This window comes from Oncorhynchus clarkii, chromosome 10 (genome assembly GCF_045791955.1).
Source record: "Oncorhynchus clarkii lewisi isolate Uvic-CL-2024 chromosome 10, UVic_Ocla_1.0, whole genome shotgun sequence".
NCBI classification, from domain to species: domain Eukaryota; kingdom Metazoa; phylum Chordata; class Actinopteri; order Salmoniformes; family Salmonidae; genus Oncorhynchus; species Oncorhynchus clarkii.
The window spans coordinates 5320584-5334389 of record NC_092156.1 but is presented as its reverse complement, the minus strand read 5'-3'; the positions used below and the strand labels follow the sequence as shown (position 1 = coordinate 5334389).

Sequence of the window (13806 nt, the reverse complement as noted above, 5' to 3'; positions counted from 1 at the left end):
GTGGTGGTTTTGATGGTGTGCCACATCTGATTGTCTATAGCCTTTACACTCTTTCTGTAATCTACCACATAACCAATGACTTCAACATCATCTCCCGCCTTGGTAGGAATGTCCCAGTTCACTCTGATACTTCCCGATTCTATCCTCTTCTCTGCGGGTGGTCCAGGGGGGCTACATGGGCGGGTCCTGACGTGTTCTGTCCAGTCACTGGAGAGGCTCACACCAGGTCTACACACTGCCTTGCAGCTAAAGCGGTACTTTTTGTATGGGTCCAAACGACTGATGGTGACCTGTGTAGTAGCATCAGATTTGACCTCGATCCACTCAGAGTCAGCCTGCTCAGCCTGGTACAACACCTGGTACGACTCCACAGAGGTAACACCAAGGTTGGGAGGGTTGACTTGCAAGTGTACACAGTCATGCCCCAGACTCTTGATGGTGAGAACACCTGGCTTTGATGGCAGCTCAAACTGTGGAGTCAAAAGTGTCCCTCTTTCATAGACATGGATGGAGGATGCAGTGAGGAGTTTGTTTGGAATTGATGCAATACAGAATGGAAGATTTTCTCTGCCTTTGTTAGACTCTTTGAAGTCTAGGAACAGATGTATGGTTTGCCTGGTTAAGGTCGTTACCTCCCCCGAGCGAAACCACTTTTCTGCTGCAGTCTTCCCGACTGCGTTGGGGTTGTAAGGTGTCAGTGAAAAATCACTCTTAGATTCTTCCAGCAAGTAGTTCTCCAGGACTACCAGATACTCTTCTTTCTCCTTCAAATAGGATAATGCAAAACACACTACATAATCATTAGCTTGATCAAGCACTATTCCATCCAATTCACTGCTTGAATTCACAACTTGTACCTCTTTCATTATGTCAAGGTAAGAGCTGACAACATTCATCTCTCTCTCTGTCGTCCAGGTACGTGATCAAGAGGTCATTCTGGAATGGAGAACGTTCTTTGCTGTTGAGCATTTTGATCAGCTCTTCCTCCTCCATTCCTCTTCCTCTTATGTTGGGAAGAACCTTACAGAGACCTTTCTGGAACACCTGCTTGTACTCTGAGCACAAGTCCCTGAACTTGTTGAGCTTGGCTTTGAGTTCAGGGAACTTGATAGCCATGTCTTCCTTCATCATGTCCTGGCATTGTACATCAGTATTGTCCAGTCCGTCTAAGAGTTGCTGTGCGCGACGCACCAGGCTAACACTGATCTGCCTGACTAGCTGGGCAGCTGCAGAGTCCAGGTTCTTGAGAGGATAGAGCCAGACAGTCATGGGCACAGCATGTTCTCCGTTCTCCCCTAGCAGACGTGGCAGGCCAGCATACACCTTGATGGAATCTTCAAATGTGACAGGGTTGTTTTCTAGTGCAAAATCACCATGGAAGGTGCAGTTGAATTTATTGGCCTCTCTCTTCTCTTCGTCACTCATCTCCAAATTTCCCTGCCCTTCTATTGATATGAGAGGGATCTTTTTTATTGTAGCCTGCAGGTTTCCCTGGATGTCCTGGTGGTTTTCTCCTGAGGAAACCTCTTGGTCAAAAACGAAGAAGGCCTGGGCTCCGTAGTGCAGGGCAGTCACCACATGGGTTGAAGAGCCCTCTTGTAAGACATTCGAGTATTTCACATTTCCTGCCCCCAGGTGGTCCATGGTCAACTGCTCGAAGCGAGTGGTGGTACGGTACTGCAGAGAAACCCTAGACTGACGCTTTGAGGTCTTTTTGTCATGTAGGAATTCAGCAGAACCCTTCACACTGACTAAGCCACTAAGAAAACTGGCCTCAAGAGATGCAGACACATTCAAAGCTTCTGACTTGTCTTCACTTGAGTCTGAAGCAATGATTTTGAAGTCGGTGTTCGGTTGTGGACAGACGTTGATGTGTTTCTGAAGCATCGCAGAATCCCAGAGAGTGATACCTGCAGTTTAAAGAGAAGGACCAAAGAACGTTTATTGTGAAATTTATACTCCAACGTGTACATGTGTGAATATTTCTATGTAAACATGGTTTCATACAAATAACTAATTAAAGGTAAATATTGAACTCAAAGTAAATATTCTAGGTGTCAACCCATATTTAGAAAACCTACACCTCCTACCCTCAGAAGTAAACAATGCTCTGTAGCACCATGTGAACCAGTCTGGAAAGGGGTTCTATCTGGAGCTTCTTTCAGGTCAAATAGAACCTTTGCTCCAAATAAAAGGTGCAGAAAGAGAATCAGAAAGAGTCCTATCTTGAACCTTTTTTCAGATGGTTCCCTACAGGGACAAATGGCACCACATTACACTCTCAGAAGGGAAAAAAAGATTACCATCTTTGCCATTGACAGCATTACTACAATATGAACACTTCAAAAACAACCTGCATGCCATCACTCTTTTGTCCCAAGTGCATCCTCTAACTTTTCTTACTCTGTGGTAACCATAGAGATGTACCAGAAAGATCATCTCTCTCTGCAATGGCAGATTCTGTGACAGCCTCATTTAGTGCCCAAAAGCCTGTTTTAGCATGGGCAGCTCCATTCAGGACTTTCACCATTTGAAGTAGTCAACTGGGAGAGACTTCCTTTGGGTTAAATAAGGATTATACAATTAAATATGGGTCCTCAAGATGGATCAGACAGAATATAATTAGTGCCATCTGGTGAGGTTAGCATAGGGCTAGCATATGCCATGTTATCTGATGGGACCAGCTACAATTTAGCGTTCTGTCACATGCAAGTAAATCAACTATTTTAATTAGCTGAGATGCATTTTGAGCTGGAGAAACTGTTTCAATGGAAATGGCTGCTTATGTTCACAATTATGGCCCCAATGTCTTCTACTGCTATGAATGTATTAGCAGTTAGTAAATAAACTGTAAAGGTGTATACCACCACCTACTGTGTGGAGTGTGTATAGTTTGAACAGGTATAAAGCCAAGGTTGGTGATTTACTGACATCTGCAGTTATGGAATGTCTGTTCAGGAGTGCAATTCATTGGCTGACCCCTCCTGCTGATTCTTCCTTAATCCATAGAAACTACTTTAAAATGGTGAAAGCCCTCAATGGTGTTCCCCGTGCTGGAACAGTGTGCCCTCTATCCAACTCAATGGTGGAAACACTGTCAATGAATTTAAGATGATGCATATTGATTACCTCCAAACCAAAGAGGAATAGTTTCCTGTACCTGGAATGAGGACATCTCTACGACAGTCATACAGCATCCCCAGCTGGAAGGGTCAGCCCAGAACGGCTAACTCGATGGTCTCCGAGTCAGACATGACTCAGTGTTCTGAAAACATATCAGAACTGGGGTTACTTCAGCAGCCCCGGTATTAGAACCTTTCAACAGATCATTTGTCCCTCAACATAAAATTGTTGTTTTTTTTGCTCATTGCCCAGGCAATGCAGCGTGTGTAAAATATCACTGATACAGTATGTTATGTAAACATTTGAGTCACTCACATCTTTGTCCACCGGTCTTGTTGCTCTTTCTGAATAGGAAGAGGACTCTGGAGCCCATGAACTTTGGTGCACTTATTTCTTTGGAAAAAACCCTTGAACTGCAAGAAACAAAACATAAAGACACTGTCTTAATTAAAACAATCCACCTTAAGAGTTGACTTAAGTAATGCACCAAACTGAAAAAATAGATATTTTAGTTAACTTGCACCTTCCCACCTGCCACAGCAGACACTGCCAGTACTCAATTATAGTAGCTACTGTGGGTCTCTAGTCTGGAAAAACAAAATATTTAGCAAATGTCTTACTTTTTTGAAACTCTGCATTGTTGGTTAAGGGCTCATAAGTAAGCATTTCACGGTAAGGTTGTAATTCAGCGCATATGATAAATACAATTTGATATGATTACATTTTTGATCTACAGTGTATTGCCAAAAACCCCTGAACAACTTCAAAACAGACAGACTTGCCCAACGAGCCAAACTGATTAAAGAATCCCACCGTATCCAAGCAGTGTAACAGTTAGAATACATACAGCAGCTTTAGGTAATAGGCAGAGGGCTGAGCACACATACTACCTCCATCACTTTCTGTGTCGTCTGTTGCTGTCTCTCTTGTCTACCCTCCTCTCTAATCCTGTCCTGATTGTAAAAAGTAAATAATTGTTTTAATAGTAATTTCAAGCTTTTTTTAACCTGCAAATCCTTTGTAAACCATGTTTAACTCTTTCACTAATTAGAATCTATAGAGCAGTTTGAAGTGATTGAACCCACCTCTGTTCACTTTCCATCTACTCTGTCACTTTCTCTGTTGCCTCGTCTGTTGCCTCGTCTGTTGCCTCGTCTGTTGCTGTCTCAGGTTCTTGTTTGTTACAGTCTCTTTGTCTTTCCTCTTCTGGTGTCTCTGCATCATATCCTATTGTTGTGTTGCTGTCTCAGGTTCTTGTTTGTTACAGTCTCTTTGTCTTTCCTCTTCTGGTGTCTCTTCATCATATCCTATTGTTGTGTTGCTGTCTCTGTGTTTTGTGCCTCATCTACTCCTCTGTTGCCATCTATCTCGGTGTCTTGTCTGCTGGGTCTCTTTAGTTTTGCAATCCAGAATGTCCAAGGGGATACTGAGGTAGCTTAACTTGTTTTGGTCCTGTGTCTAGGTCACCTAAATCCTCCTCTTCCCTACCATTTGCCCCTAGCTGCTGCCGTTCAAAGTGCTCCACTGGCCTGCTGTTCTCATCCGTCCTCCTCCTTGGCTCTGAAAGGTAGCAAGGAAGAGAGATTTAAAGGGTGACTGCCCTTCCTGATTTGGCCTCATTTAAGGTTTGGTTCATTAAGAACTGCTAGCAGCCATGACTGAACTCATCCATGAGTTAGTTTCCGAGTGTGGTTCCATGTGTGTGTGTGGTCCCAGGTGGGAAAAGTTAGCCAAATTAGTTCACCAATTACCGTTCAGATGATTAAATAGCAGCCTACCTTTTGGCTCTTGGTACCATACATTTTTAATTCCATAATTTGAATTCCATCTTTCGCCGATTCTCGTTGAGCAGTGGAGAACATACTATTAATGTTTTATCCACAACTCTGTCCATCGCTGTTGTAAAGTGACTGCGATTCCAAAATGATAACAGAATAACGTACAATGTTTTTTCAGCTTTACTCACGGGACAATGGCATCCAACACAGTGTAAGCATAGCCTATAGGCCTAGAATTTAATTTTTTTGTATTATTATTATTTAAAAAAAAAATATTAATTCAGGTTCACAGTGCAGACCAAACCAAGGTCCCGTGCCAAACGTTTTGGTAGGTATACCTGTACAGTTACAGCCCTATCCTAGTATCCTAGTATACTGACACAACCAGGGCAACTCAACTGTAAAGAAACATTTAAAATGTTCACATAACAGCGCAACACAACTCCAAACACGATAGATAAGAAGCTACATAGCCCCCTAGGCTTTATGAATATTAAGAGACTTGAGCCAAAGAAAAATTGACTTTTGGAATGGAATGAGTTAACAGACCTCGTCAGTTCTACCATTACATAACATTTGAGGACACCATTTAAAAGCCTATGTATTTAATGTTTTGTTCACTGTACAATATAACCACAAAGCTGGCCATCTTTTCCCCCCTCTTTCTGGCTGCCCTGCCCCTTCTTGCAGGTTCACCTCTCTGCAGTGCAACAACAATAGAAAAAGTAAGTAGCTAAAAGAATAAAGAGTAAAAAATGAAAGCACAACTAAATAATTTCACCAATTTAATAATGGCCGGATCTTTAGAAATAGTTACATAGCCTATATGGAAATAACAAACATGAGCCAAGCATGTTTGCCTGTATAATGATATAGGTTATAAGACCTATGATTCATTTAATCAGTTCTACCATCTCAACAATGCTCATTTTGAAAAGGATTAAATATGTTGTAAAGTTCAGCTTCCGTCCACAGGGGGGCACTGTGTCCCTGTCAGAAGATATGTGCTTCAGTCAGAACCAGTTAATCATCTCTTCGGTCTCAGCTAGCTACAGAAGCTAGCTACAGAAACGAAACCCATCAAATACACTGGCTGGAAATAACTACTTTTCCTAATATCATGACTTCTATCAACATCCTTAGCTTTCTTTCCCATTCACTAAATATACTGTTAAATAACTCAGACTCACACCCAATACCTTTAGGAGACTAAACACTAGCTTATTAGCATTAGCCTACCCTTATGCTGATGGAGACTAGTTAGCTACCACCAACCCTGCAGCCAACTCTGCTGCTGCACTGACTTTCTGGCTGTTCTAGCCTCTCCACCTCATTCACTACTCAACCTGATCGCTTTTTGACTCGCTTTAATTCTGAATATCCATATTTGCTGTGTTATGTTGAGGTGTTTTACTGAGTGATGGGATTGACACCTAACCAGTGCTGTAGGGGTGGGGTCAAGGGATGGGAGCGGTCCACTGTGTTGTTATATCTCGACCAATCACAGCAGACACTGAGTCACATCAGGGGCTTCTTGCAGTGCCTGCTGCTGCCTAGCAAAGTATATTGGATAGTTTATTTTAGTCATTAAAATGTGCATAGCGCATCTGATGTGTGGTTATGGAAACTCATACCAGACTGGAATGTAAAAAATACAATCAAAAGGGTCGGGGACTAATATCCAGGGCTGAAGCCCCGGAAGCCCAGACCTAATGACGCCACTGGCTAACATACTGGGTATGGATACATGTTTATAGAAAACATGCCTTGCATTGAAAGCCGGCCTATAAGGGAGTTTAATGTAAATACTGAATGTAATAAATCCTGAATAAACTGTTTGCATTTTTCTGTGTCAGGTGTGAAGTGTCAGAGAAGACATCGGACAACAAGGCATCAATAGAATCAATTTATTGCAAAGCTACAGAGGATTCTCAGATATTAACAGGCATTGGTTTGAAAAGCATTTGGTGGCAGCAGCCAGGTAAACAAAAACGGCTAACAGGGTTATTAAACCACTGTGTCATTTGTGTGAACTATCCCTTTAAGCACATCATTTGGGGAAAATAAAACAGGCAGCGCAATTGTGGATATTAAAGGTATACAATGATTGTGTGCCTTGTCCAATAATTCATTATGTGGATAATTTAAACAGTTTATGCCTTTGTCTCTTAATATGTGGATACATTTTATACAGTTTTCTGATCTCCTTTTGCATTTTCCAGCTGAATTCTTGTCTTTTCATTTTTCTCTCGCTGTCTATTGTGTTCTATTACTTTTAGAGTTTCCTTCTCACGCTCCTGTCTTCGTTTTTCTTCCATCTTTTGTTCTGTTTCCATTCTCACTTTCTCAGCAAAGAGCTGCCTGTAATCCTCTTCTGTCTTTTTCTTTTCCTTCTCCATGTTCTGTTTGTCCTCCTCCGCTTTCTGTTTGTCCTCCTCCGCTTTCTGTTTGTCCTCCTCCGCTTTCTGTTTATCAGTTTTGGCTTGATCGCGGTCTCTCTCTGCCTGATCCGCTCGATCTTTTGACCAATCTCCACCCATTCTCTTGTCGATCTTGTAGGTCTCTGACTTTCTTAGAGATGAGATATGAAAATAACCCAAAAACAGACAGTGAATGCTTTTGCTCTCGAAACAGTATTTTTTGTACTGTATATTTGGTACCTTTTCCTGAAGAAAGTGTTCCAGCTTCTACTACATTTTGTTTTGATACACGTGGGTTCTTAGACTCAGTAGAAGATATTAAATATTTGTGATCCACCAGCATGACTAAACAGGATGGTCCAACAAGGCTAACTTTAATGTTTCTTTAATACCTTAAGACAATATAACTGCCACCATCCTCTGTGTTTCTTTACAGCCTTCAGTGTTTAGGTACAATTTTATTTTAATTCAAAACAGCATTGAGCAGCAGGTGCTTCTAATCAGGGTTGCCGCTCATCTGCCAATTAGGGATGTGGCTTTTCTGGTCTACCTGTATACAAGTTAGTCACAAAGAAATGCAGAATTATAGGGCACGAAGGGCAACTCACAAATCAACCGACCCAGTTGTCCGATCACCTAAATACATCATATAAATTCATGAGATGGCCCACCACCAAGGACATCAGGCAAAGCCATTCAGAAATATGTGGGGCCAACTCATAAACTGTATGCAAAGTTGGATATGGACAGTGTTCTTGTATAACAGTCTAAAATGTGGCGTATAGTAAGGTGCAATCTAATTATTTGTTTAAACCGTGTGGAGTTAAGTAACGGTCTTCTGTTCAAGGTTTTAATGTGTTGTGGAGCTTCATCAAGCCAGGTATCCTCTCCAGAAGAGAGGGTATCCTCTCCAGAAGAGAGGGTATCCTCTCCAGAAGAGAGGGTATCCTCTCCAGAAGAAACGCTCAAGGAGAGAGTTTGTTGTTATAAGAATATTTTGAAGATGAATACACAACGCAGAGGATGAGAGGACGAGAAGTAACGATCAATAGGAGTTGGTTTTCAGTTCAACAGCTGTTTAGAATCTGTGGAATGTCAGTTCTGGACTCAGAGCTACGTGTGCCACGTTTTCATTGGTCTGTACATTGAGTCGGGAGCAGGATACTTGTTATTTGGCCATTGGCCCAGTTGTACTGCAAGGACTTCTGATTGGTCAACTCCAGACTAGGGTGGGGGGTTATGAATGGCATCCTGTTCTTTGTTCTGTGGAGAAAAACTGAAGACAGGAAAGATTGAACACCTACATTTCAGCATAGCATCTATGATTTGTCCTTCTCAAATAAATCTATTTTCTCCCCCTGATTTGCTTTGGGGCCTGTGTTATTGAAGAATAACATAAATTGCTAACATTGTCTATCATAGTCTTCCTCTGTGTTCTACTGTATTGCTGCTACTATTCTTTAACGTTAGAGTTACCAATGCTTCTTTGCATATTGTTTATCGTATGTAGTATTATTCCGTACTGCCGTAAGTGTTATTATAACATTGGTTGCAAAAGTACTTTTGCAGAAGAGGTTTAATTGTTGTAAGCAGTCTTTTGCATGCACATGCTACCACAGCATTCTCCAAAGTGGCCTTTATTAAGGTGTTTTATTGCGTTGCCATGGGCGAGCTTCTAGAGTCATCCTGTTGTGAAACTGTACTTGAGGTTAGTGAAGGTAGTCACGCGCAGGAGAGCAGAGATGTTCAAAGGAACGTCTTTAATAGGCCAATGGGTCAGGTACAATACCACAAAACGCCCAAGACTTTGGAACAAATAGTCACGGAAGGAGAAAAAACAACGCTCCTTAATTATACAACAACTCTGTACACACGTGAATGAACTGAGGAAAACCTCAATGAGCAACATGAAAACAATCCCGCACAAACCTAAGCGGGAAACAGAGGTAAATATACACACAGAAATTAAAGAAAATGAAAACCAGGTGTGAATGAAACCAAAGACAAAACAAACGGAAAATGAAAAATGGATCGGCGATGGCTAGTAGACCGGCGACCGCCGAGCACCGCCTGAACAAGGAGAGGAACCACCTTCGGCGGAAGTCGTGACACATCCCAGAGTTCTCCCAGACAGTTCTTGACCCTTGCTCATTCGCAGAGTAATTTATGACCCTGTGGCACCAGGGCAGATCTCAAAATGTCTCAGCCTGGCAGATTCAAGGCTGGAGAGAGGTGCCATAAATCTGTTTTGAATTCAAATAAAATTGTACCTACACACTGAAGAAGGCTGTAAAACCTAAATATCTGTGTACGCTATCCCTGATGCAGTGAAAATAATTAAAAACATTGAATAATGAGTAAGCTTTATGCGACAATCTACAGAAACAAAACAAATCAAATACACTCGCCGGAAATAAGCACCTTTCCAAACATCCTGTTGGAATTGGCTAAACTTTGATCATTGAGATAGAAAATGAAAGAGTTGTATGTCTCTGTAGAAGGACAGATCGCTGTGGAATGTGTTGGAATGTGTTGGGGGACGGGAGCAAAGCACCGTGTTGGTACAGAAAAGACAGATGGACATCTGTGGATTAGATGAAGGAGGGGTTGAGGTCAGGAGGTGAAGACAGGTCACTTGAAGGGAGTAATAAGGTTTTTGCTGTTAAACCATACACTAAGGATTGGAGAGAGGGAGTGTCTTAAGTAGGAGGTATATAACTGTGATTTGAGAAAGGTTTTGCTGTCCGATTACAATACCTTTAGGATACTATACACTCACTTATTAGCATTAGCCTACCCTTATGCTGATGGAGACTAGTTAGCTACCACCAACCCTGCAGCTAACTCTGCTGCTGCACTGACTTTCTGGCTGTTCTACCCTCTCCATCTCATTCACTACTCAACCTGATCGCTTTTTGACTCTCTTTCAGAAGAAATTCTGAATATCCATATTTGCTGCTTTATGTTGAGGTGTTTTACTGAGTGATGGGATTGACATCTAACCAGTGCTGTAGGGGTGGGGTCAAGGGACGGGAGCGGTCCACTGGGTTGTGAAATCTCAGCCAATCACAGCAGACACTGAGTCACACCAGGGGCTTCTTGCAGTTCCTGCTACTGCCAAGCACAGTATATTGGATTGTTTATTTTAGTCATTAAAAAAGGTGCATAGCGCAAGTGATGAATCCTGAATAAAAATGTGTGGATTTTTCTGTGTCAGAAGAGATCGGACAAATCTATTTATTGCAATGCTACAGAGGATTGTCAGAAGCCAGTTAATACACCTCAACAAAAACAGAACAAACTGTAACTACTTTGAAGAATCAAATATATTTTGATTTGTTTAACACTTTTGGTTACTACATGATTCCATATGTGTTATTTCATAGTGTTGATGTCGTCACTATTATTCTACACTATAGAAAATAGTAAAAAATAAATTAAAAAAAGCCTGGAATGAGTAGGTGTCCCGCGCCTTGAACATCTTGGAGAACATCAATCCACGATTAGACGTCGAGATACCACCTCGCCAGATGTGAGACAGTTTATAAAACAAAATCTATCTATTAATTAATTGCGTTGCGTCGGGGTCGATGAACTTTTTCGATTCCGACGCAAAGCAATTAATTAGATAGATAGATCTAGAGGTGACTGAAAACAAATTACTCAAAAAGAGAAGCCATGTGGCTATAGAAATGAAATGTTGTATCTCCACACGGTTTAAACGAAGAATTAGACTTCACCTCCTTCCCATAAGCCACATTTAGACTGTTAAACAAGAACACTGTCCATATCAGATGTTTCATATAGTTTATGAGTTGGCCCCACATATTTATGAACGGCTTTGCCTGATGTCCTTTGTGGTGGGCCATCTCATGTGTTATGATGCATCTGTGTGCGCTATGCTATCCCCGATGCAGTGAAAATGATTAAAAACACCGAATAATGAAGAAAGATTTATGCGACAACTTGAGTGCGAACCCATTACACCAGCGAGATTTACGCACCAGCCAAGCCTCTGGGAGAGCCCGATGGTTCTCTTTTGTTCAATAAAGCATCCACATTATTACAGCTATAGAGTCGGGGTTTGGTTCATATATACACATTTAAATTAATGACACAGTAGGAGCAGCAATGTGAAGAATATAACTTATGAATACGTCATGAGCTTTAGTACGATTGTTTATTTTGGGTTCTAATGGGAATAAGACACGTATTTTTACTCCATTGTTTGTAAAGGTTAAAAAAATTGTAAATGTAATAAAGCAATGTATTGATTCAAAAGATGGTTAAAACTATAATGCAGATATCATGGACTGTCAGTCCTGGCATCTAGAGCACTTTTGAATTTGAGAGGGGTTACATTTCCCTAGACCCATCCCTCAGCTGTGGACCACAATAACTGGAGAACTGACAATGTTATTTCTCAAAGATCAATTAAAGTTAGAATCTACATTTGGTGAAACAGCGCCAGCGCCTCTGATATTGTTTCAGTGATGAAACGGAAGAGAGGAGCGACCAGCAGTGGGAATATTTTATGCAATTGTGTCAGATGGAAGAAAGGTGTTCTTCCTTTGAAGTAACGTCTTCTTTGTTGAAATATCCCAAACGGACGTGCCAGTTTCACCAAATGCGGATTGTAGCTTTAATGATTGGACAGTAAAGGTTTTGCTAAGCAACAATTTCGGTCTATCGTTGAAATAAGGGATAGTAGCCTACCTTAAATCATCGAAGTTTGCCGATGGATGTCAAACAAAAATCACCATTAGATGTTCAAAATAGAAGCCAAATACAGCACATACTTCAGAATGTATGAGATGTTTCTCTACCCAGATGTAGACTGGCGTCTGACAACCTGTTTTATAGACCAAATCACAGAGTTTCTAAACCCAGAGGCGCGGCATCGCAAGATTTCCAGGAATGGTTGTGAAACAGACTAAACAGACTAAACAGACTGCCTGCACATGCGCAGTTCGGCGCAAGATGACCATTAGACCCGATGACTTGCTTCTACGCATGAGTTTTGCTTGCCAACGTCGCCATGACATCGTCAACAAGTGTAATCGGGGATTTGAATTGGAGAATCATTTTTTAGCTTATCTTCATACTGTACTGTCTTTGACCAAATCTCTCTTTCTTGTAATACATGTGACCACCCCACCCTGACACTCTTCTTGGAAATCACATGACTGAATGTATGCATCTGGCTGCAGTCCGAATTCAAAGGATGCATCCCAAACACGTAAAAAAAACACCCCCTCCCCTCAAATTAAGTGGACACATCAAATCTATTTGTCACATACACGTGTTTAGCATATGCTATTGGGGGTGTAGAGAAATGGGTTGTTTTTACACGGTCAAATCAAATCAAATTTTATTTGTCACATACACATGGTTAGCAGATGTTAATGCGAGTGTAGCGAAATGCTTGTGCTTCTAGCTCCGACAATGCAGTAATAACCAACAAGTAATCTAGCTAACAATTCCAAAACTACTACCTTATAGACACAAGTGTAAGGGGATAAAGAATATGTACATAAAGATATATGAATGAGTGATGGTACAGAGCGGCATAGGCAATATACAGTAGATGGTATTGAGTGCAGTATATACACATATGAGATGAGTATGTAAACAAAGTGGCATAGTTAAAGTGGCTAGTGATACATGTATTACATAAAGATGCAGTAGATGATATAGAGTACAGTATATACATATACATATGAGATGAATAATGTAGGGTATGCAAACATTATATTAGGTAGCATTGTTTAAAGTGGCTAGTGATATATTTTACATCATTTCCCATCAATTCCCATTATTAAAGTGGCTGGAGTTGAGTCAGTGTGTTGGCAGCAGCCACTCAATGTAAGTGGTGGCTGTTTAACAGTCTGATGGCACTTGAAACAACCCATTTCTCTACACCCGCAATAGCATATGCTTAACACATGTATGTGACAAATAGATTTGACGTGTCCACTTAATTTGAGGGGAGAGGGTGTTTTTTTACGTGTTTGGGATGCATCCTTTGTATTCGGACTGCAGCTAGATGCATACATTCAGTCACGTGATTTCCAAGAAGAGTGTCGGGGTGGGTTGGTCACATGTGTTACAAGAAAGAGAGATTTGGTCAAAGACAGTACAGTATGAAGATAAGCTGAAAATGATTATCCAATTCAAATCCCCGATTAGCAAAACTCAGGCGTAGAAGCAAGTCATCGGGTCTACTGGTCATCTTGCGCCGAATTGCGCATGTGCAGGCATTCAAATCAACGTCAGTCTTTCGATATAAACGTGTTTTTGACGAAAATTAAAACGTGTCAGTCTATCACTTTCACGAGGTTGGCGAAATAACATGTTCAACTACTTAAGAAACTAGCTCGAATCTAGGTTTTGCCTTTTGATTTCGAGAAAATTAACAACTGAGGTAGATATTTTCACTTCTCTCATTGATTTCTCAAGCTCCAAACCCCGGCATGTTCTGTTTA

At 41.2% G+C, this 13806-nt stretch overlaps 1 protein-coding gene across 1 annotated transcript; it reads right to left on the bottom strand.

Annotated features, from left to right (window-relative positions):
• Window positions 1-870: 870 nt before the first annotated feature.
• Window positions 871-3254, bottom strand: LOC139419807 (stonustoxin subunit alpha-like). Its single transcript, XM_071169792.1, is given in 2 exon segments — window positions 871-1910; window positions 3161-3254. Coding segments are annotated over 2 exon segments (1134 nt in total).
• Between the last annotated feature and the right edge of the window lie 10552 nt (window positions 3255-13806).